Consider the following 20,905-nt stretch of genomic DNA (forward strand, 5'->3'; position numbering starts at 1 on the left):
ACTCACGGTTGACACTGGGCTATAACCACGAAAATCGAGGTTCGTCAATTGCGGGCATTTTTCTCTGTCATTCTAATTCCGTCTTAGTAAGAGTAAAAGAGAAAGTCCCCACAGTTGCCTGTTCTCGGATGCTCTTTGGTTCTCGGTGCAGGGTTTGGTACTCAAGCCGTAGCCATTTTGGTGTTGGGCAATTAATTGAAGATTCGATATCTTCACTAAAAATTAACATCATAGAAATGCTAATGGATAATGAATACTTTATGATATAATAAAATAACTCAATTATTACAGAAAACATATTTTATTCGTTTGTTAAAAACCCACACGTACGCATACACAGCTTGCCCACCATCTAAATGGCTACGGCTTGAGTATCAAATTTTCTGCTGAGAACAGACAACGGGGGGGTCTTTGTGTTACGTGTGTATGTATGTACCTATACTTATACTTACTTTACTCTTAGGTATGTAAACGTTATGTGCTGCGCTTGGAAACAACCCTTTCGGGCCCGAGAAAGAAAGATAAAGTGTGGATGTAATTGGCTCTTTACTGACTTGCCAGACTATAGATGCTCTCTTTCGGAACGCTTTTTCTAGTCTTCTACCTATCTTCGCCTTTGTAGTTAGCTTTTCCTAATTGTAAGTTTCTTTTATTTGTACAACTAAGGCGGTTATCACACGGGATAACCGCCTTAGTTGTACAGGAGATCTCTTCCAGTTAACCGTAGATCAGAGGAGAGAGTGGGACTTTTTTTATTAAATAAGACAAGGTTCTAGGCCTTGGTCGGTTATTCAGAATACTTCCTATGGGCTTGGCATGAGGTGTAAGTAAAACGCAGTAATGTACTTGCAAAATACAGTTTATTATGTTGATCTAGCTCATTTCTAATTACGCACTACTGTCTAAAGATAGCGGCAACAAAACGCTAGAATTAATAATTTTAATAAAGAAGTTTTAACACATTTATATCTATAAATGCAGATACAATCACAATTACTTCGTAAAATGCAGTCACACTGCAAACTTAAAATACTCAGAATTCTTAATTCACATTTCAACTGGCACAAATACAATATAAATTATATGCTTCACTTGCCTCGGTATTCGCTTTTAAGAGGTATTATTAAAATATGAACAACTGGAACATTAACTAAATATTACAATAATTAATAGTAAACATCCAATTTAATTAATAATTAGGCATAACATTATCATCTTAGGAAAAATATAATAGTAAAATGTAACTACAGCTCTTTTGTAGATATTAGTAGGGCAAGTGATTATTTCCGTTATCATAATTGTTTATATTTATTTTTGTTCTTATATATTTCTATCACAAAAAAATATTATAATAATTGGACATACCTGTCACATGTCGCTTACTGAAGTAACTGAAAAGGGTGTACAATAGAGGTCATATATAAGTGTAGATATACTCTGGCACAGCGACCGTGTAAAAGGCGGCAAATTAAAAAATGTAGGTGCGAAGACTTGATTGTCCATAGAAAATTAAAATTTCGCGCCCTTTTCTACTGACATGTTGGGTGTGTTTCACTATATATTTTAATGAGCTTCACCTGTATGTACCTATGTATACTCTACTCTGAGCTGGCACAACCACTTTGTCAGTAGAAAAATGTGGCAAATTTAAAACACGTAGGCGCGAAGAGCTGACTTTCCATTGAAAATTTTAATTTCGCGCCTTTTTCTACTGACAAAGTGGGTGTGTTTGAGTATAAGTAAGATACATCAGCAAGATAGCAGAAAGTGTCCGGCGAAAGACAGTCTTGCCTTAAGAAACGGTTACAAAGCAATATTGAAAAATGAAGAGTCGCACGGACCTGCCGCCAAAAAGCAACTCCTATACCAACAATCGAAGTTACGCTCTTATTTTAAAACTCCATGCTTAAATTACATGAAACTTGTCATGACCATTTACGTAATATATGGGTCAACATTATTTTCGTTGTCTGGTTTTTTGTCCCCAAAAAGAAGACATGCGATAGCACTCGTTTTTATTATTTGATAGAAGACGGAAGTACAAGCTTGACGGAGTGGTAGAAAACAAAACAACAAAAAATAATTTTGACCCATATATCTCGGTTGACCTACTAGTTTTCGTTGCTAAAAAGTGTTATACAAGTGATATATGAGCAGAAGTTGTATGTTAAACTTCTACTCGCTCTAATTTCTTTGCGTTATAATTTCTAGCAACTAAAACTAGGACCAGACATAGATATATGTTACTTGAATCTTCATATCAAATTTCATGTCATTGCAGAATGTCCTTTTAAAATGAGAGCGTAACATAGATTGTATGACGTGTGACTCATGTTAGAACAGGGTTCCTAGTTGACTACGGAACCGTAAAAAGTGTGCTTACCATCGGTTGGTCAAGTAACATCAATATAAAACACTTATTTCTAAAGAAGTTATTAAATTTAATACATACAAAGAGAATTTGAAATAGAGGTGGATTGTCAAAGAAAACTTTGTAGCCAGTATCAAAAAGTGGCGCCATCTAATTCATCCAAAGGTTATAGCGCCATCGCTCGAAAAGATGCCGCCTTTGGCCTATTATTTATTAGATGGCGCCAGTTTTGGATATTTAAAAAATTTAACACATACATATAAGTGAAAGAATAAGGATCAAAGTTAAATGGCGTTCTAAAAGTTTTAATTCTGTGGCGAAAGATGGCAGTAATTTACTATAGCTACAAAGTTTTATTTGAAAATCCGCCTCTATTTCAAATTATCTTTGATATTTACACATGAAATTAAACGATACTAACGAAACTAAAACGTAAACTAGCCCTTTTGTTAGAGATCGACACAAAATATACATAGAGATTTATTATTGATACTTTTAATCACTTGCTTTAAGAAAACAGGTAATGCAGTCTTAACGTTAACTCGATGAGAACTAGTTACTCCAAGACATCATTAAAATACAAGGCATACAAATATACTATTCCTATGAAACGATTTCTACACACTGAAACACACTCCACGTTGATTCTACAATACTTATTCCTGAATAAAGGACGCGAAGAACGAAGAATTTCGGACACTGACGCGCCATTTTCTATCTCTATCGCACGTACTTACTTACTTACTTACTTACTGCTGTGGCGCAGCGACCCAAAGTGGAGCCTCCGACACCAAAGATCGCCATGCTTCTCTGTCCAAAACCGTTTCTGTCCAGCCGACGGCGCCGAGTTCGCTAAGGTCTTTTTGCACTTCGTCTCTCCAACGGTACCTAGGGCGTCCAGATGGTCTTTGGCCATTTGGAACTCCAGAGTACGCCCTCCAAACTGCACGATCCTCACCCATCCGGACTACGTGCCCGAGCCATCGGAGTCTGGCGGCTTTCGTTTCTCCAATGATGTTCGGCTCGGACAACATTACAGATCTTCAATCTCCTGGTTCCTGCGGAGTCTCTAGGTTCTATCGCACTTGCATAATTATATTATATTGATGTTTATATTATATTGATGTCCCGCCGATCATGCCGGCGGTCAATGCCCCTGTGCGAGTGGGACCGGATAGGAAATGGCGTGTCAATGTACGGAATTCTTCGTACTTAGCGTCCTTACTTCAGTTCCCGCGATTGCGTTCATTTCCGATGTAAAACGTCCACATTAAAAACTAGGTACTTTTATATTAGGTTGTACTGAGATGAATTGATAGATTTACTCGGTTGATTTTTATCTTTGCCGCGGCAGAACCAATCACCGGTCTACCGAATCCACAAATTTTATATTAAAGGAAAAGTTGAAAAATTTACCGCTTACCGATCTATCCAATATCTTGGTCCGTGGTCTTGGGTGGTTGTATTTGCGTCTCACGGTTTGGCTTACTGACTTAATGAGAGACTGACGCAATGCACATTGGACCAAGATATTGGACAAGTGGAATACCACCCTAAAATAGATTATTCTTACGGTAGATGTCGCTCTACGCCTCCCTAAGGCGTGTATACAAAGCTTAGTAAGTTTCGGTGGCTCAGTTGTGGTGGTTGTTCCGAAAGGTCGCAAGTTCATGTCTTGCCGGTGAATATTTCCATTTTCCCTTAGTACAGTCCATACTGTACTGTAGATAGTACAGTATAGATATTTGTAATATCGCTCGCAGACGTATTCGCTTGATAGAAAATAATTTTACCAAAACCAATCGATGTTCAGTGAAGTGTGTGATGGTACGCGAAAGAACAAAAATGTTGTCAAATCAAGAATAAGCGTGTGTTGGAAATGTGGGATCAGCGGGAGGATTATTTATAATATAATTACGATTTTATGAATTACCTTCACTATGTATAAGGAAAGGCGTATATTTTGTTCAAAGTTTCATCAAGTCTTAATTACATTTATTGCGCGGGTTTTGAAAACCCAAAATCGTTTCTGTATATAATACAGAGTGTTTTATCACAGACAACATGAATGCTACGTTTAAGTACAAATGCTAAATCAATAATTTCATTATTCAAACCATAAAAATAATCACAGATAATAAGGTCAAGATGGGTAATACCAAAGAGAATTTGAAATAGAAGTGTATTGTCAAAGAAAACTACGTAGCAATGTAAATTTACTGTCATCTTTCGACACATAATTAAAACTTTTAGAACGCCATTTGACTTTGATCCTTATTATTTCACTGATATGTGTTCAATTTGTTATATATTAAAAAGTGGCGCCATCTTACCGGGTACCAGAGGCGGCGTTAGGCGTGGGCGACGTGGGCCACCGCCTACGGCCTCGCGCCTTAAATAAGTACCTATATCTCGGACACACCGTAAAAATGTTCGTTATTTCTTGCGGCACCAGAGGGCCTCGCTAAAAATACCATGCCCACATAAAATTTTGGTCTTGCCCCGCCACTGCCAGGCACTACCTAAAAGTTATGGCGCCATCGCTCGAAACGATGCTGCTATACCTTTGGCCTTTGATCTATTAAATGGCGCCACTTTTTGATATTTAACAAATTGAACACATATCAGTGAAAAAATAAGGATCAAAGTCAAAAGGCGTACTAAAAGTTTTAATTATATGTCGCAAGATGGCAATAAATTTGCGTCGCTACAAAATTTTCTTTGATAATACACCTCTATTTCAAATTCTCTTTAGTAATACGAACTGCTGAGCAAAAATAACACTATAGGATATTTTCAATTAAAACTGTAATACAGTCACGTCTGAAAATATTGATACGAAAAAAAGTGCCAAAAATATGTATACGCTACCTTAATATATGGGCAAAGTCGTGTATACATATTTTTGGCACTTTTTTCGTATAGATATTTTCAGATGTGACTGTACCATTTACTTTTTTCCGAAAAAACCATAATTTTTTTGGTTATTTCAACTCGGAATCAAGAGGACTATCGATTTTAAAAGAAAATAGTGTGCGTAAAAAATTACAGTTTTGTGAAGCATTTTCACATACATTTTGTATGGACCGTCACTAAACTAAGACCCAAAATTTGTATGTAAAACTGGGGACCTGGGGGAAACTAGTCCTTGTGATTCTGAAACGAAATAACTCAAAAAAAATAGTTTATCGAAAAAATGTAAATGGTACCATTTTTTCTGAAAACCCTCCTCCTCATAGTGTTTGTTTTGGCCCGAGCTATTTAGCTTATTAGATTATTTAAACTATGTTCTTCTTACCCCGCACCTTAAGTAAAATCGAATCTTTAATAGAACAAAATGTCTATAACATTAACAACTATTACTATAATAGCCTATTTAATATATTTTCTGTTGTGAGTTATGATTAGATCAAGCCTTACGATTATTCCATGAGTTTAGGAATGAACAAAAAATAAGCAATTGCACTTCGCAGGAAGGTATAGCCTTGACATCCAAGGCTTTATTGTGACCCTGGTATAAAAAATAAATCTTTTCACTAGCCATAAACAAACATATTCTAGTTAGCGTCAACGCGGCCTCGTTTTAAGTACATATATTTTTTATGACATGCCACATTGATGCGTTGCGACGACGCGACGCAAACGCAACGCACCGGTGTGGCCTCACTCTTACATAGGGGGTTGTAATTGTGGTTGTTGTTATAGAAATTTATGTAAAACACTCTGTATACTAACTTCTCTATGTTAAAAGCCAATATCATGCAAACGGTGGAGAACTCACTCGGCCAGATAATACCTAAGGCGGCTATCACACTGGTGCGATTTCCGCAAAACTGTTAGGATGTCGCTATAATAGACATGAGTAGTGCTAACGTAACCGCTGGGTTAGAAGGTCAGATGGCAGTCACTTCCGTAAAAACTAGTGCCTACGCCGATTATTGTGATTAGCCAAAAAGCCAGGATAACACGTGAAAGATGATGAGACATGAATAGCGCAGTCGCACGCACACATGTGCGCCGAGCAGAAACCGCATTGGTGTGATAACCGCCTAACTGCGCACAATACCTACAATTTTAGCAATCTTACAGTCGACATCATAACAAAATCAACAGATTACATCATTACATCTAAAATCTATCAAATACTACATAAACACGAAAAAATACTTAATGTTATCCTTTGTTATATATTTTTAATGTCAACATTACAATACCCTCTGAAGTATTAGTATCGCTTTTTGTACATTCTTGATTCACGCACATGATTTCAAATACACTTTAGTCCAATGAAAACTGACCACTTTGTATTGAGACTTCAGTACAATGTGAAATGTCTTTATTGCTCTTGAGTGTACATTCAATTAAATACTAAACCTTTTCACCGCCTTTAATCAAGTACAAAAAAGTCACACGCCAAAATGCTAAGAAAGTATTTAGTAGTGTTAGTGTAGCATAGTTCGTTTCACTAAGTGCACATATTTTTTTAAATAAAGAGATAAATGTCCGAGGCGCGATTTGAACCTGTTACTAAAGATTCATTTAATGTAAATCACGCTTTATAGCTTTGTACACTATACAGTTCAGTTCAGTTTTTAGTTCTTATGGCATCTGTCCATTGGGACAATCTTGCCAGCGTCAAGGTTGTGGGATGCAGGTCTTGATCCTCGTAGCTGTGATTTTCAAAAATTGACAGCTGGAAATCCAGTGACCACTGATTTTATTTATTAAGTTTATTATGTCCAAGGCCCTAAGATCACGCGGCCGCGGTAGGCCTAAGAAGCGCTGGATGAGGATGCCGAAGACCGGGCAAAGTAGGAAAGCGGACCCTGGCGCTAGGCCGGGAAACGCTAGGTTGAAGAAGATTATGCTTTACGTGACTTCTACATATAATAGATAACTCCTATTAGGCGGCGGTCAAAAGGTTTAAATTAAATAACTAAATTAAAAAGCAGTTGTCATAATATGGATCAGTATTATGACAACTGTTTTAGAGAAGAAGAGAATGTTTCAGAAGAATTTAAAATACGCAGAATTCTATTTTTATTTCTATTTCTATTACATTATTATTATTCATTTAATAAACATTACAAATATTTTGTCATGTATGCGCAACATTTTCAGTTATTCATTTAAGTACAATACTGAAATTCGGCGGGGAAGTGCATTAATAATATGGTCCACTTGGGCAAAGAGAATTAAGAAGACAAAGAGTGCTAGTAGCAGTACTGAGAGTACCGCTACTTGACGCTATACTCTGTATCTTTAGGTATTTAAAAAAAGGTAAACAAAATCTACCCTCAAATGGCTCCTTAAGCCAGTTGAGGTTAGATGAAAACATTACATGATCAAATAATGTAGGTTTAAAGTCAGGTCGTTCAGTGACAGATCCAGGCGGTTTTGAATTTGGTTGGTTAACCAATAAATATTAAAACTACCCGAAAATATACAAATTGTTTGTTTACTTTTATTTAAATACCTAAAGATACAGCCTATTACAGAGTATAGATGTAGACTCTGAAAATAATAGTATTTTGGTAACAAAATCGTTGTATGGAGTGAGCACTCTTTGTCTTCTTAATTCTCTTCGACTCGTGTAAGTAAAACAGGTACGTATTTTGTCTGACACACGAGAATATGTCGTCTCTTTGTAAGTGTATTCAAGTAGTTAATACGGATAATGCCAAAAATAACTCACAATTTCATCATAGTGATGAGTCCATTTTCAGAACTACCCTTACTTTGATTTTTACGTAGTATTTACCAAACCTGACCAAGTGGCTACGCTGTAGAACAGTAGGAATGAATGTAAAAATGCAATCTGGTAATAATTTTTACAAATAACAATAAAAGAAACTCTCACGAGTAGCTGACGTAGGCATTGGTCTCGGTTGACGCTGTATGCTGCGTACAACGACGCGCTGCGTAGAAATATCTTCTTATATAATGTGAAACTGTACTAAAGTAACACACGTAACTTTATGAGCCACCCCACACTAGCGTCTTCCGAGCGCCGGCGTCTATTCGGCGCTATGGAAAATGGAGTTGTTGCGCAGTTGGGCCAACGTTGCGACGAGTAGCCATAGAGTTGATTAGACGCGACGCTCGGGAGACGCTAGTGTGGGGTGTCTCTATAGGTTATCAATGTTAACAACCGGCTATGTCAAAGAATTCACTTAGCGGGCGTACTTCGCAATATTTTGGACATATCGTAAATTACGAAATCTATTCGGGATTGTGTATGTATATTTTACAACCTAATAGTATTTTGAAAACCATTTGGAGCCGTTTCTAATAGATACGATACGTTATGTTAATACTTTTACGTTATTTATGTTTATATTAAAATTACTTTGTAAATGCGTCACGCAGTGGCGAGACTAAGAACTAACAAAATAAAAGAATAAGATGTTTTATTATGAAACGTGGCACAGCCCTGGCGCCCGCCTAGTGGGCGCTCGGCGTACACTACTGTGTTGATCGTTAAGTCCCATTTAGACGGATCAAGAACTTGCATGCAAAATTAGATATAAATCTTACCTACAGAGTACAATTAATTCAGTCGATCGACCAAATACCGCAATGTAACGAAAATCGCATGCAAGTTCTTGAACCGTTTAAATGGGGCCTTATGTGGCCTCGCCAACCCGCCGAGCAGGGGCCTATAGATATTGCACGGTTTTTGGATTACTTTTTAATTTATTCTCTGTCTAACGTGGTCTTTGCAATAATATTAACTATTGTCAGTTAAAAAAACAGTGTGGGGAAACTGCGTTCGGGCGTTCTCGGCTTCGTTCGGCTCAACATTTCTACGAGCAATTTTTAGGGTTGGCACAACTTGACGTCCCTTTGCGTGCACAACCACAGATAATATAATCACTTGAATTGTGACAACCCTAAATAGGCCGAAATTTATTGTGCCATTAGAAAGGGACCACATGATTCGTCCGTGAATCGCTGTCAAAGTTCGGTTTTGTGGTAAGTTTCCTTTCTGTACGGTAGTACCAAAGATACATTGATTGAGTAAAATGTGTAAAATCTAAGACAATTTCGTGCTTCGAATGTGACAGGTAAACGAGATGGCGCTGTGCAGCTCCATAAATTTTGCGTTAACCCTTTGAACGCCACGCGTATCGTATGCGACGCGTAATCGTGAACCTTGTCGGTACGCATGAAGGTTGATATTGGGCTGTAGCCGCAGGCGTCATATGACGTCTTTGGCGGTCAAAAGGTTAACTCTGATTGTCAAAAGTAGACGTTTGACAATTCAGTGACCGCAAAACATATGGCGCAGTACAGCGCCATCTGTTGTGGATGTCAAACTAAGTCGCACGTTTTTTTCTTAGACTTTATCTCTCTACAGTACACCGTCACATCTATCGGAGCGGCCGAGGTGCTCACAAATATCTGAACACGCCCCTATTGTAGCTAGAGTGCGTGTTCAGATATTTTTGAGCACCTCGGCCGCTCCGATATATCCAGTGATCGGAACTATGGGAGTAAAACTTTAACAAAACTTATTAAGCTGACGTAAAAAGAGTGCTTATAGCCTTAAAAATATTCGAATATCTATGAATGTAAATATTTTTATGGCTGTAAGTACTATACTATTCCTATCCCTATGGACATGAATATTTTTAGGGCTGTATGCACTATTTCCTTTTGTCCGGGTCTGCCTAAAACGTAGTCTGACTAATTCGCGTTATGACAAAACTTCATTTGAAATTCGCTATTCGTCTAAATCTCTATTGACCTATTACTTATATTACCTATTTCGCAATATGTCCCAAACGCAGTAAGCTGAAGTAGTTGTTTGTCCATTTCGCGATACGCCTAATTACCTAGTCGCCCTCCAAAGTGTAATGTTTTCAGGGAAGTCACAATTAGTCAGGTTAATAGTTAGGTAGGTTAGGTTCGTTAGGTAGCTTCAGATGCCCGGAGGGCACACTACCCAGAAATAGGAGCCCCGCAAAGCGCTTCGCTTTTGGATACAAACTTAATACATAAGTGTAAGTCTCTCTGTGCCAGATTCGTTTTTCGACAATAATACAAGAGGCCTAAATCTTCTTGTGCCAGATTCGCATTTGGACAAAAACTCATTAGGCCTAAGTCTCAGGGCGACTATTTCTCGATTGGTCTAGGCATAACGCGAATTAGTCAGACTACGTTTTAAGTAGACCCGGACAAAAGGGACTGTAGTATGTATTATGTGGTTACGGCAACCTACAGCATGAACCGGAGACCAAGGCCACGTAACTCACATGGGGGGCCGCTCAGCGCTCGCGGCGGGCGCGCTTGGCGCGGCTGGTGTTGGCGTCGTCGTCGTCGCGCCGCTTGGCCGGCGCCTGCGGCCGCTGCAGCTGGCTCTGCGCGGTCAGCTGCAGCTGCAACGCATGCGTGTTCAACCGCTCGGCGAGCAGCAGCGGCTGTAGGGCCGCCATCTTGTGACTGTGTAGGGTAACCCGCGGTCGGCTGTTGACGGCTGCGGTCAGCTGCTCCCGAACGGATAGCTCGCCGCTTTCCGAGTTGTTGTTCCATTTGTTCTCCTCCTCTTTGCTTTCGGACTCGGATTTCTCGGAGTCGTCGAGGCTGCATATGATGTGGACCTGGATATAATGAATATAATAGTTTTATTTGTAACACGTTTACAGGTTCATAGCTTAGGAAAAAATCCAAATGAGATTTTTTTAAGCAAGATATCTCTGTTTTCTACTTTGGTTTTTGTACGAGGAAGGTCAGTCGATGTCTAACTACATTTTTATTGCAGGAGTCCACTTTAAATATAGACTAGAGTCGGACCAAGCTAACTTTGCATGGTATTTGCAATGAAAAAGTGTGGCGATGTCATCATTAGTGTCAAATTTCTAAGAAAATGTGACGTTTACAATGACACTCTTCTTTCTTTTTATATACCACATCGGTGCAAACAAGCGTACAGCCCGCCTGATGGTAAGCAGTCACCGTAGCCTATGGACGCCTGCAACACCAGAGATATTACATGCCGACCCTTAAAAAACCTGTATACTCCTTTTTTGAAGAACCCGATACGGTCTCTCACTTTGTGTTCAAATCTGTGCAAAGTTGACTCTAAAGCCGGCTACTCACACACCTACCGCAGGGGCAATACCGGTCGCACGGCGGTTGGAACAATTTCGGGCGTTCTCTACACACAACACAAGCCTGCCGTCCAGTGTGTAAGTGAACCTCCCACTGAACGCACCTCAATGATAATGGCTCCAGTATTGTCGAAACACCACGTACGAATTTTTTTAAATTTGTAATGTTGATATATTTCGCGATATATTTCGAAATATAACTGGAAAGTTTGATTTCGCATGTCTCTGTTAAAATATTGTTTTTTTTTTTATACCACATGTGGGGCCGGTCTTTGTACACATCTATTGTGACACGTGCACACCGCGCGGTTGTCGCCAATGAACTGACAGGAATTGCCCTAATCGTACTACACATGCGGCAACCTAGCATGACGGTAGATACAACCTAGGGAGCTAGGAGGGTCTGGCGCCCATGCCGCCCTGCCGCAGGCCCAATCTAAAAATTGCCCCTGCTTGCCTATACACAGTTCAGGGTCCAATTCCAATATTGCCCCTGCGGCAGGCGTGTGAGTAGCCGGCGAGAAACAAATAAGAGATAATGTTTAGGTTAACTTCTAGCGGCCCATAATACAAGAAAAATTAGTAGCCAAATCTGAATGGTGTTAGAAAATAAAATAAAATTCTCCTTGCTTTAAAAACAAACTTTTTTTGCATTAGAAAGAAGGTAAAGCCTGACCAGTAATATATGATCACGCGCCATGTTGCGGAATCTCATTGGAACTAAATTTTTCATACTAAACTGAACTGTCACCCTATGCATGAGAATAAAAGCGCCCTTTTGACAATTATCATATATTTATGGTCTGGCTTGAAACGATTTTGACGTGTCTTTTTATTGAAAAACACTTTGTAACAATTATAAATCATACAATCAATCAATTGTTTATTTTCTTGTATCTTTTTACTGAGGTGTAAAGAGTATTCTATCTACGATCATTTACATTATTTTGCTTGCATAAATAATAGTTACTGATTTTTAACCTTTAGAACGCCACGCCTATCGTACGCGGCGCATAATCGTGAACTTTGTCGGTACGCATGAAGGTTGTAGCCGCGCACGTCATATGACGTCTTTGGCGGTCAAAAGGTTAAGAAGCGTTTTTCAATAAAAAGACGTCAAGATTGTTAACCTTTTTTCAAATGCAAATAAAAAACGAATTATAGGTTATAAAAATGTACCTACCTGCGCTCGGACTTCTGCGTCGAATTTGGATATGGTGCTGACTAGCGGCTTTGCCCAGCCTATGTGTAGGATGGGCGTCTGGCTGCCCTCTTCCCATTTACATATCCCGTCGTAGAATCTGGATACAAAACAAAGAAATGTCAGTCTATGTAACAATCAGAAGTATATTAGTTGGGTTTCCAGTATTAACCTTTTCGACGCCGTGTCAAACACAAAAGCTGTCCGAGTGGACGCCACGTCACCGAAGTGTCATAACTGAAATTGAACTTTAGACATATGCACGTAGGTCTATGTTGCTCTGTGGTCTGTGACGGATATATCCGTCATTGGCATCAAAATTGTTAATAAGTAGTAACATTTGTATAGAAACAGCGTTTTGTCGTGATTGTTACGCAAGCCGTAGAGTCCAACTACGCGAATACTGAAAAAAGTTGATCTGCAATTAAAATAGGGACGGATAAACATGATTAGAATTTTTGGTCGATGGGTAATTGGGTAGGTACATAAACCTACTGAAACAAATATTTTTAGGTTAAACTTATATTAATTTAGTCTGGAATCTCACCTTAAAAGGGAAGCAAAACATTCCGGATCTTTAAGAATCGACCGCGCCGAATGTCCTGAGCTTTCAACCTTCATTAACTGGGGTATTAGCTCGTTGGCGATTTCCGAAAATTCCTTGTAGATTTCTTCATCATCCCGAGAATAGTTGTAACTGCAATGGAACATTCTTGTTTTTAGACTGAACTGAATTATCAATCATAAGTTTGTCGGTGTCTTGTTTACTTTTAATAATAATAATTCAGCCTATATACGTCCCACTGCTGGGCACAGGCCTCGTCTCATGCGAGAGGGCTCGGGCTATAGTCCCCACGCTAGCCCAATGCAGATTGGGGACCTTTGAATTTTTTCGCAGATGTATGCAGGTTTCCTCACGATGTTTTCCTTCACCGAAAAGCTAGTGGTAAATATCAAATGACATTTCGTACATTATTTCCGAAAAAACTCATTGGTACGAGCCAGGATTTGAACCCGCGACCTCCGGATTGAAAGTCGGACGTCATATCCACTCGGCTACCACCGCTTATAAAAAAGCAAACAGTATTTTTTTCGATAATTAATATGAAAATGAAAAAAAATTGCAAGTTCTAAGTCCGATCTTTCCGTTTCGGTTTTGGCATAAAAATAAAGTTTTGACCGCAAGTTCGGTTTCGGCCGAAACTAGAGCAAAACGGAATCTTATTATTATTTAGTTTTAGACAAGCAGCTCATGCTGGTACGTCTAAATAAGAAGCTAATGATCATGAGATGTCTAATGTGAATCTTATCCGTAAAAATCATGTTTCGGTAGGACACTACAAAGTGCTGGGGCATCCAATGGAACATTATTTGAAGGTAAACAATCTTATCCTACACTTACTGGAGAAAAAGCAGACCCAATAGATATTTTTGACGCACTGCCACTGATATTATGACCATTATGAGTCACTTCATATTAATATATTATACCTACATAAATAAATATGAATACTAATACATACTAAAGCTAATTTTACTATGTTTTCAATCACTCGCGCGACATGTTTCGGAGAGCCTAGGTTTCACAGTGCGCGGCTATCGTGACCGCTGCACCTAACTCTCCGAATCATGTCGCGCGAGTGACTAAAAATACGTCAGTTAAACCGTAAATACGTCAGTTAAAGCTATTTAGCTAAATGGCTCATATTATTATCATTTATTATTTTATCTGATACACTAGCAGCTCTTGGAGCTGATGCGTGTATATCACAGCTCTTGGAGCTGTTGCGTGTATATCGCAGCACTTGTGTTTCTTTAACACTTTTTTTTTATATATTGTTTATGCTACATATTTTATAATCAACTTTATAACTAACATAACCTTAATCTATCATACTATGCAAGTAAAGGTACATACTGTCGAATGACGTCACCCGCACACGCCCAAGCATGAAACGCTTCCTTGTACATCTTATGCCGGTGGTAATACCCTCCCTGAAACGTGTACGGGTACACATGCCGGTCCTCATAGTGTGTTCTTGAGGAACGGATTGCTTGGGTGTATAAGGCAGCAGAGTCTGGTCGAGAGGCACTTTTGGAGGTGTCTTCTGGTAGTGTGTTTTCTGATTGATCAGAGCAGTTTGAAAGTTTCATGTACTCGTCCAAATCACCGAGGTTACCCAGCGCCATTGGGTACATGTCTAGGCATCCTGTAATGTGATTAAAAACATGTGGCAAGTAGTATAGGTAAACTAATAATTTATTTTTTTACAGACCTCAGTTTACCATTTGTCTGATTAGATTAGGCATTAGCATCCCTTAAGGTTTATTTTATGAATTAAAAGGTCTTTTTTATTTTCTTGTTTCAGTAACGATTCATCAAATTATGAAAAAAAGGAGTCATTTATAAATTGTTCTCATGATGTCAAGTGGGTATAATAAAATCTACAGGCTTGGTTTTTTTTTTCATATTCCAGGGTAATAAAAGTATATCTTATTAAATCTGACTACTTAGCATATCTTGCATTGACTCGCGCGACGAATATAAGCAGCGCGAGATATGGTGCTGCGCTTGAAATATGGAGTGGGTAGATGGAAATCTTTCCACAGTAAAAAGTTGTTGATAACCTTTTTTATTTGACTTCAGATTATGGCGTAAATATATAGAAAATAAAATATTATTGGTGTGAAATCAATTTTGTATGTAATACCATACTTTAACTGAATTAAAACAAATGTAAGATGCATGAAATTTTTGATTTGTAGTTAGGTTAGGCAATTCATTTTAAGAAAATTATTTCTTGCAATGTATTTTAAGCAGATTTTCATAATCATACAATTTTTCCAATTACTTGGATAAGTGATAACTGATAAGCTATCAGCTTATTGGTAAATTTATTATTATGGTGAATTTTATGAATACTTCCTAATCATCATTATCATCATCATGGCTATGGCTGGACTCAATAGATTTGCCAGATAGAAACAATCAACATCCAGCTGGTCCCTGCAACCCTAACCAGTTCATCTAACCAACATGCCAGTAGCACTACAGCAGGAGACTACTAGTAAGTAACCAAAATTGACAAACCATTTTCATAAAGAAGCCAGAGTAGCCTGTGCTGCATTTGTGCCACTTCATGAACATCAATGGTCGGGGTGAGTGTGATGTTGATGGAAGACACCAGCGCCGCCAGCTCCATCAGTCTGGTGCACACCACAGGCTTCCCCGCTACATACAGCCAGGAACGTGCCAACATTCCATCCTCTACAGATCGGCCCCTCTTGTCTTCATTGCCTTTTCCATGCCATGTCACCTTATAAAAAATTTGATTGTGAGTATAGATGGTAACTATATTTGATATAACCTCGTCCTGCCCAAGCATTTTTATATAATAAGGTCTTCCAGTTTCTGGCCAATGTTCAGGACACTATTGTGCCATTTTTTTAATTCCTGGGCAGAAACCTAAAAAAATATAATTGTGCTTAATTGAGCACATTGGACAGGATAAGGTAGAAAAAAACATGATAAACAAGGTTTTAAAAGCCTCGTAAAAATACTAAAAATTTTAATTGATTCATAAGTTCTAATATTACTTAAGTCCAGTCACCAACAGAAGTAGCTAAGTGGTAGAGATGTTCAACTTTTTACATACACACCAGTGTTGGGCAAAAAGTAGTTGGATTACAGATTAACGATCATGCAAAAAAAAAAAACATTTTAATTCATAAACAATGTTTTAAAATTATATGTGTTGTGAATAGCTTCTATTTTAATGTAGTTTTAATACCAAAAAATTACAATTACTAGGAAAGAGTAGTTGAGCCTTTGATTAACGATTACTAACAACATTTTGTAGTTAGTAATCAAATTAATAACTACATTTTGTAATTGTAATCTGGAATAAATTACTTTATGCAATTAAAAATTACTTTTACTCAAAAAAATTTTTGTATCCCAAATCAGAAATTAAAAAAAATGAATTTTAAGTTGATCTTAACATACCAAGTATGACTTTTCATTTAAAAAAAGGAATGTTAGTTTTACAAGATTTTCTACAAAGGGACTAATTAAAAAATATGAACATTTTAGGGCAAAAATGAGTTCTTGTCAGGTGGTCAGTTCCATGAAGCGGCACCCAAGCAGTTTTTATTTAATTTATATGGCATGACGTTCAGTAAATGTATGAATAAAATCATAGAAAACAAATATTTTCCTCCTAAGGACCATGAGCCTACCCATAGGACTAATTAGTTCAATACAATTTAAACTTTTTATAATTGGAACAGAGTTGCATTTCTTTTGTTTCATTTCATTTTAAAACAAAAGAAACTCAACCTTATTCCCTACACTATTGATTTCAAATTCAAATAGCATTTTTTTTTATGGTGGGCCGCAGGTGGTTATTACTTTTGTTTATTTAAGAGAAAGTACTAAAGTACTAAAATTGCTCATCTATGCCTATCAAGAAGTAATTGAGTAATTTTGATTATAAATTAATGTAATTTCGATTACAAACTACAAAGTAATCTTAACTACAAGTAGTTGTAACTACATGTAATCAACTACAAATTATTCAACTACATGTAATCTAATTTGTAGTTAAAATTACACAAGTAATTGATTATGCCCAACACTGATACACACTCTTACTTTCTTAACAAACTTGTAGTCAAGTCATTTTCAATACCCATTGCCCACTTAGCTTAGAACTTCTACTGCCAATCGAGAACTTTATTACAACATGGAAACAAGGCTCACCTCTGCTGTTTCAGTCCCGTCTTTTCCAAACACTACCCAAGCATGGTCTTCAGACAGCGCAAGGTGCACATCCCGCTTGCCCAGCACTTGGCAACCCGCGGTGACGGCAAAAGCCACGCCGAAGCAGTCGAGCTTGTTCCCAGTGAGGAAGCTGTAGATGGACTGCAAGTGCGCGCGGTCCTTGTAGTAGCTGCGCGTTAGCGAGTTCCACACCACGTCGGCCACCCGCTTCACCAGCTCGCGGGTCGCATACTCGCCGGCAAGCAGCTTCGCGTCCACGCCGCTGCGCATCAAAGACACGAACCGCTCATGCAGACCCTTCACTTCCTCCCATTCTACGCATGGAAACTTAATCTTGGCAAGCTTATTTGTCAACACGTTAATAATGTTTACATCTTTATCGCAGTTCTTAACATTAGTTAAGTTATTTTCGACAGCACCAACGATGATAGAAAATAGAGCCAAATCAGGGTCATTGTCACTGCGTAGTTGCTCTTCAAATAATTCGTATACTTTTTGTATACTATCGATGGGAAATATTTTTTTATATTGTGATAATTCGGACATTATTGCTTCGCATTATATTACACTGTTTTACAAACGCTTTTAATTGAAATAAATAAACAACCAAATGAAACACCGGCCTGCATTCCCTCTACAGATTAAATATTTCATTGCAATGCATTCACTTGCATTTTCGTATTTGTAGTCTGCAAGAGTATATTGCTTTTGATATGTTGGTAGTACTGAACCAGGTAATAATTTTGTCAGATGTTAATATTGAAATCACAGAGTGTAAAGTCTACTTAACTTAATCTGACATATGTCAACGTGATGTTGATGTCAATCCTAGTTTATTTACTTTACACTGAAATTTAGTAATTTACGGTGAAAATACAAAATAAAAGTCAAGTTCTGTTTTAATAATTGATTCTAACACTACTTCTGTAACGTGTAAAGTGTATTTAATGAATACAAACTTATTCATCAGGTACCCCTTGCTTTAAAAATGAACAACGTCCTACATGAAAAGCAAAATAATCGCTACCGTAAAAAGTACAAATTTATGAAAAGAAGAATTAAGAGCTTGATACTAGTAAGTACTGCATAAGCATCTTAAGAACAAATACTAGTCTTCGTCCGCGCAAATGTCGTAAAAACATTCAACCCCGTTTCCACCCATTCAGATTTAAAAAAATATGTACATTTGTAAAATATATGTTTTAAAACTTATAAATGCATTATAAATAATTCCAGGAAAATGCTGCGCTTTGTGATGAAGTTGCAAAAATTCAAGAGAGTATAATTATTGTAAAAGATGAGAGAAAGTTTCTGCTGCGGAAGCTACTAGAATATCTAAATGAAGCTGAATTCTCACAACAAAACTACAGACATGATACAACTACTATGGCTAATGGACCCAGCACAAAACTTAAGAAGAGAAAGAGTTTAGAAGAAAATGGTAGAAGCATTTCTTTGTCTTAACAGTCTTCTTGTGCCAATATCTCGAAGTTTTTGATCACCTTTAACGCAAGAGAAAGAATTACCGAAAGAGTCAATGATAAAAATTACAATTGTAAGTTTTAATGATGTTCCAATGAAAACTTCTTACATCAGAAATGGAAGGGTAACTTGCTCTAATGTTGGCCACCTCCCTAATTTTGTCAATCTCAGAAATTGGATACAGCAGTATGGCAGGTTACGCTAATTGTTACATTTAGTTCATAACCAGTGGTAGTTGCGCAGTCACAACATATCACATTCTAACAAGTATGTAAGTGCAAAAGTGACAGGCAATAAAAAATGCAACCATGCTGCCACATATTTTGTTCTCTCTAAGTATACTGTATAGCTTTTGACTGTCATTTGCCATATCCAAACATGACAGGTGTGGAGTTGTGAAAAGTTTGCAAAAGTTGGAAAAATTCTCACATAACACAAAAGAAAGAACACTTTCATTTTAAGAATGGGAAAATTTTAATTTCCATAAACTTTCCAATGGTATCAGTAATCAGTGTACTGGCCACAACCAGAGGCGGCGTTAGGCGTGGGCGACGTGGGCCTCCGCCTACAGCCTCGCAGTCCGAGGGGCCTCGAGCCTCAAATAAGCAGAATATCTCGGACACAACGTAAAAATGTTCATTATTTCTTGCACCACCAGAGGGCCTCCCTGAATGTACCTTGCCCACATAAAATTTTGGTCTTGCCCCACCACTGGCCACAGCACCTGTGAGCACAAGCATAACCATCCACCACATATTTAGGGTATCTTGGCATTCAAGAGTTCTTAAACTATTTTGTGATGTGTATGTGAATTGTTCTAAACATTTGTTTTAGTTAATATTATTAAAAAACTCATTACGAAAAGTCTGTTAATGGAGAGTAATATGTTAATAATAACAGAATACCGAGATTGTTTCTTTATTTGCTACCATCTTAAGGATGTAATTACATAAAAATTTCAACACATTATCTCTTAGCTCTACATAACTCATAACAGTCATTTACATAAATTTTAAATTAATTCTATCTAGTCCATCACTATACTTGACATGGCCAATGATGATCTCTATGATAGTTCATTTTTGTATGGAGTATCTGCCAATATTAAATGTTTTTGGACTTTTTTCTCTACTATAACACATTCTTTTATTCAGTAATGTAAGTAATTAAAATACTGTAAACACCTATTTCAACAATTGTTTCTTAAATTCAGTCGATCCAAAAGCGAATTGGAGGAACTGTCATACGGATCATCATTGGCCACATCAAGTATAATGGGCTTTGAGGGGTGCAAAGTACATTTTTATAAAGTCAAACACTGACATGGATTGTTATAATTTTATAACATTTTTTGCACCCATTATATCGCACACGCAACACTACACGCTGTTAACTACTTTCGTCTTCCTCTTCATCATCATTAAAAGACAGCAACTGACTTTGCTTTTTTTGATTGGAGTTCTTGTTGCTTGGCTCTTTTCCTTTTTTATCATTTTCAGTTTTCTTTGACTTGGGTTTAAAAATAACCCGTTGACTAAGGTCTGCTTTAGTTTCTTCCGCTTCTTTCTCTAACCGTTTCCTCTCCACCTCTGCCTCCTCGGCAGTGAGGTCTCCCGGTTTCAGAACTACAACTTGCGGCTCTTCGCTTTCTGTATCGTCCACGAAATCTTCCTCGGCATTCTCAAGCGGGTCGAATTTTCGATTTCTGTCATCATACCCAGCTTGTCTCTTTATAATTTTAAGGAACTCTGGGTCCTCAGGTTTGATGTAATTCACGTTTCTTTTTCTATTAGCCATAATTCTGACCGGTATAGTATAAATAACAACTCTGGTACATTAAATAGGAATGATTTATACTTTTGTTAGAACAAACAACATTATATATTATTTGACTGAAACTTTAAAATAAATCAATCCAACAATGAAGATAACCTTGAACCAAGCTTCACAACTTG

General features: G+C 37.7%; 2 protein-coding genes across 2 annotated transcripts; both read right to left on the bottom strand.

Annotated features, from left to right (window-relative positions):
* Positions 1-9,809: 9,809 nt before the first annotated feature.
* On the bottom strand, positions 9,810-18,654 carry LOC133515392 (menin). The gene is made up of 6 exons (XM_061847930.1): positions 17,448-18,654; positions 15,777-16,002; positions 14,604-14,895; positions 13,233-13,382; positions 12,668-12,785; positions 9,810-10,974 (listed from the first exon to the last, which is right to left on the bottom strand). The coding sequence occupies exons 1-6, from the start codon at positions 18,012-18,014 to the stop codon at positions 10,642-10,644; spliced, it is 1,686 nt and encodes a 561-aa protein (XP_061703914.1). The 5' UTR covers positions 18,015-18,654; the 3' UTR covers positions 9,810-10,641.
* A 1,620-nt stretch (positions 18,655-20,274) lies between these two features.
* On the bottom strand, positions 20,275-20,887 carry LOC133515394 (uncharacterized protein KIAA1143 homolog). The gene has a single exon (XM_061847932.1). It carries the CDS (start codon positions 20,745-20,747, stop codon positions 20,340-20,342), a length of 408 nt encoding a protein of 135 aa, XP_061703916.1. The 5' UTR covers positions 20,748-20,887; the 3' UTR covers positions 20,275-20,339.
* Between the last annotated feature and the right edge of the window lie 18 nt (positions 20,888-20,905).

This window comes from Cydia pomonella, chromosome 2 (assembly GCF_033807575.1).
Source record: "Cydia pomonella isolate Wapato2018A chromosome 2, ilCydPomo1, whole genome shotgun sequence".
Lineage (NCBI taxonomy): Eukaryota > Metazoa > Arthropoda > Insecta > Lepidoptera > Tortricidae > Cydia > Cydia pomonella.

Excerpts from the sequence above, each read along its gene's own strand:
- LOC133515392 (XM_061847930.1), bottom strand. The coding sequence starts at position 18,014 with ATGTCCGAATTATCACAATATAAAAAAATATTTCCCATCGATAGTATA. Across the intron at positions 14,896-15,776 it reads CTGGCTTCTTTATGAAAATG|GATGCCTAGACATGTACCCA; the intron begins GTTTGTCAATTT and ends ATCACATTACAG. Across the intron at positions 13,383-14,603 it reads GCGGGTGACGTCATTCGACA|TTACAACTATTCTCGGGATG; the intron begins GTATGTACCTTT and ends GTTCCATTGCAG.
- LOC133515394 (XM_061847932.1), bottom strand. The coding sequence starts at position 20,747 with ATGGCTAATAGAAAAAGAAACGTGAATTACATCAAACCTGAGGACCCA.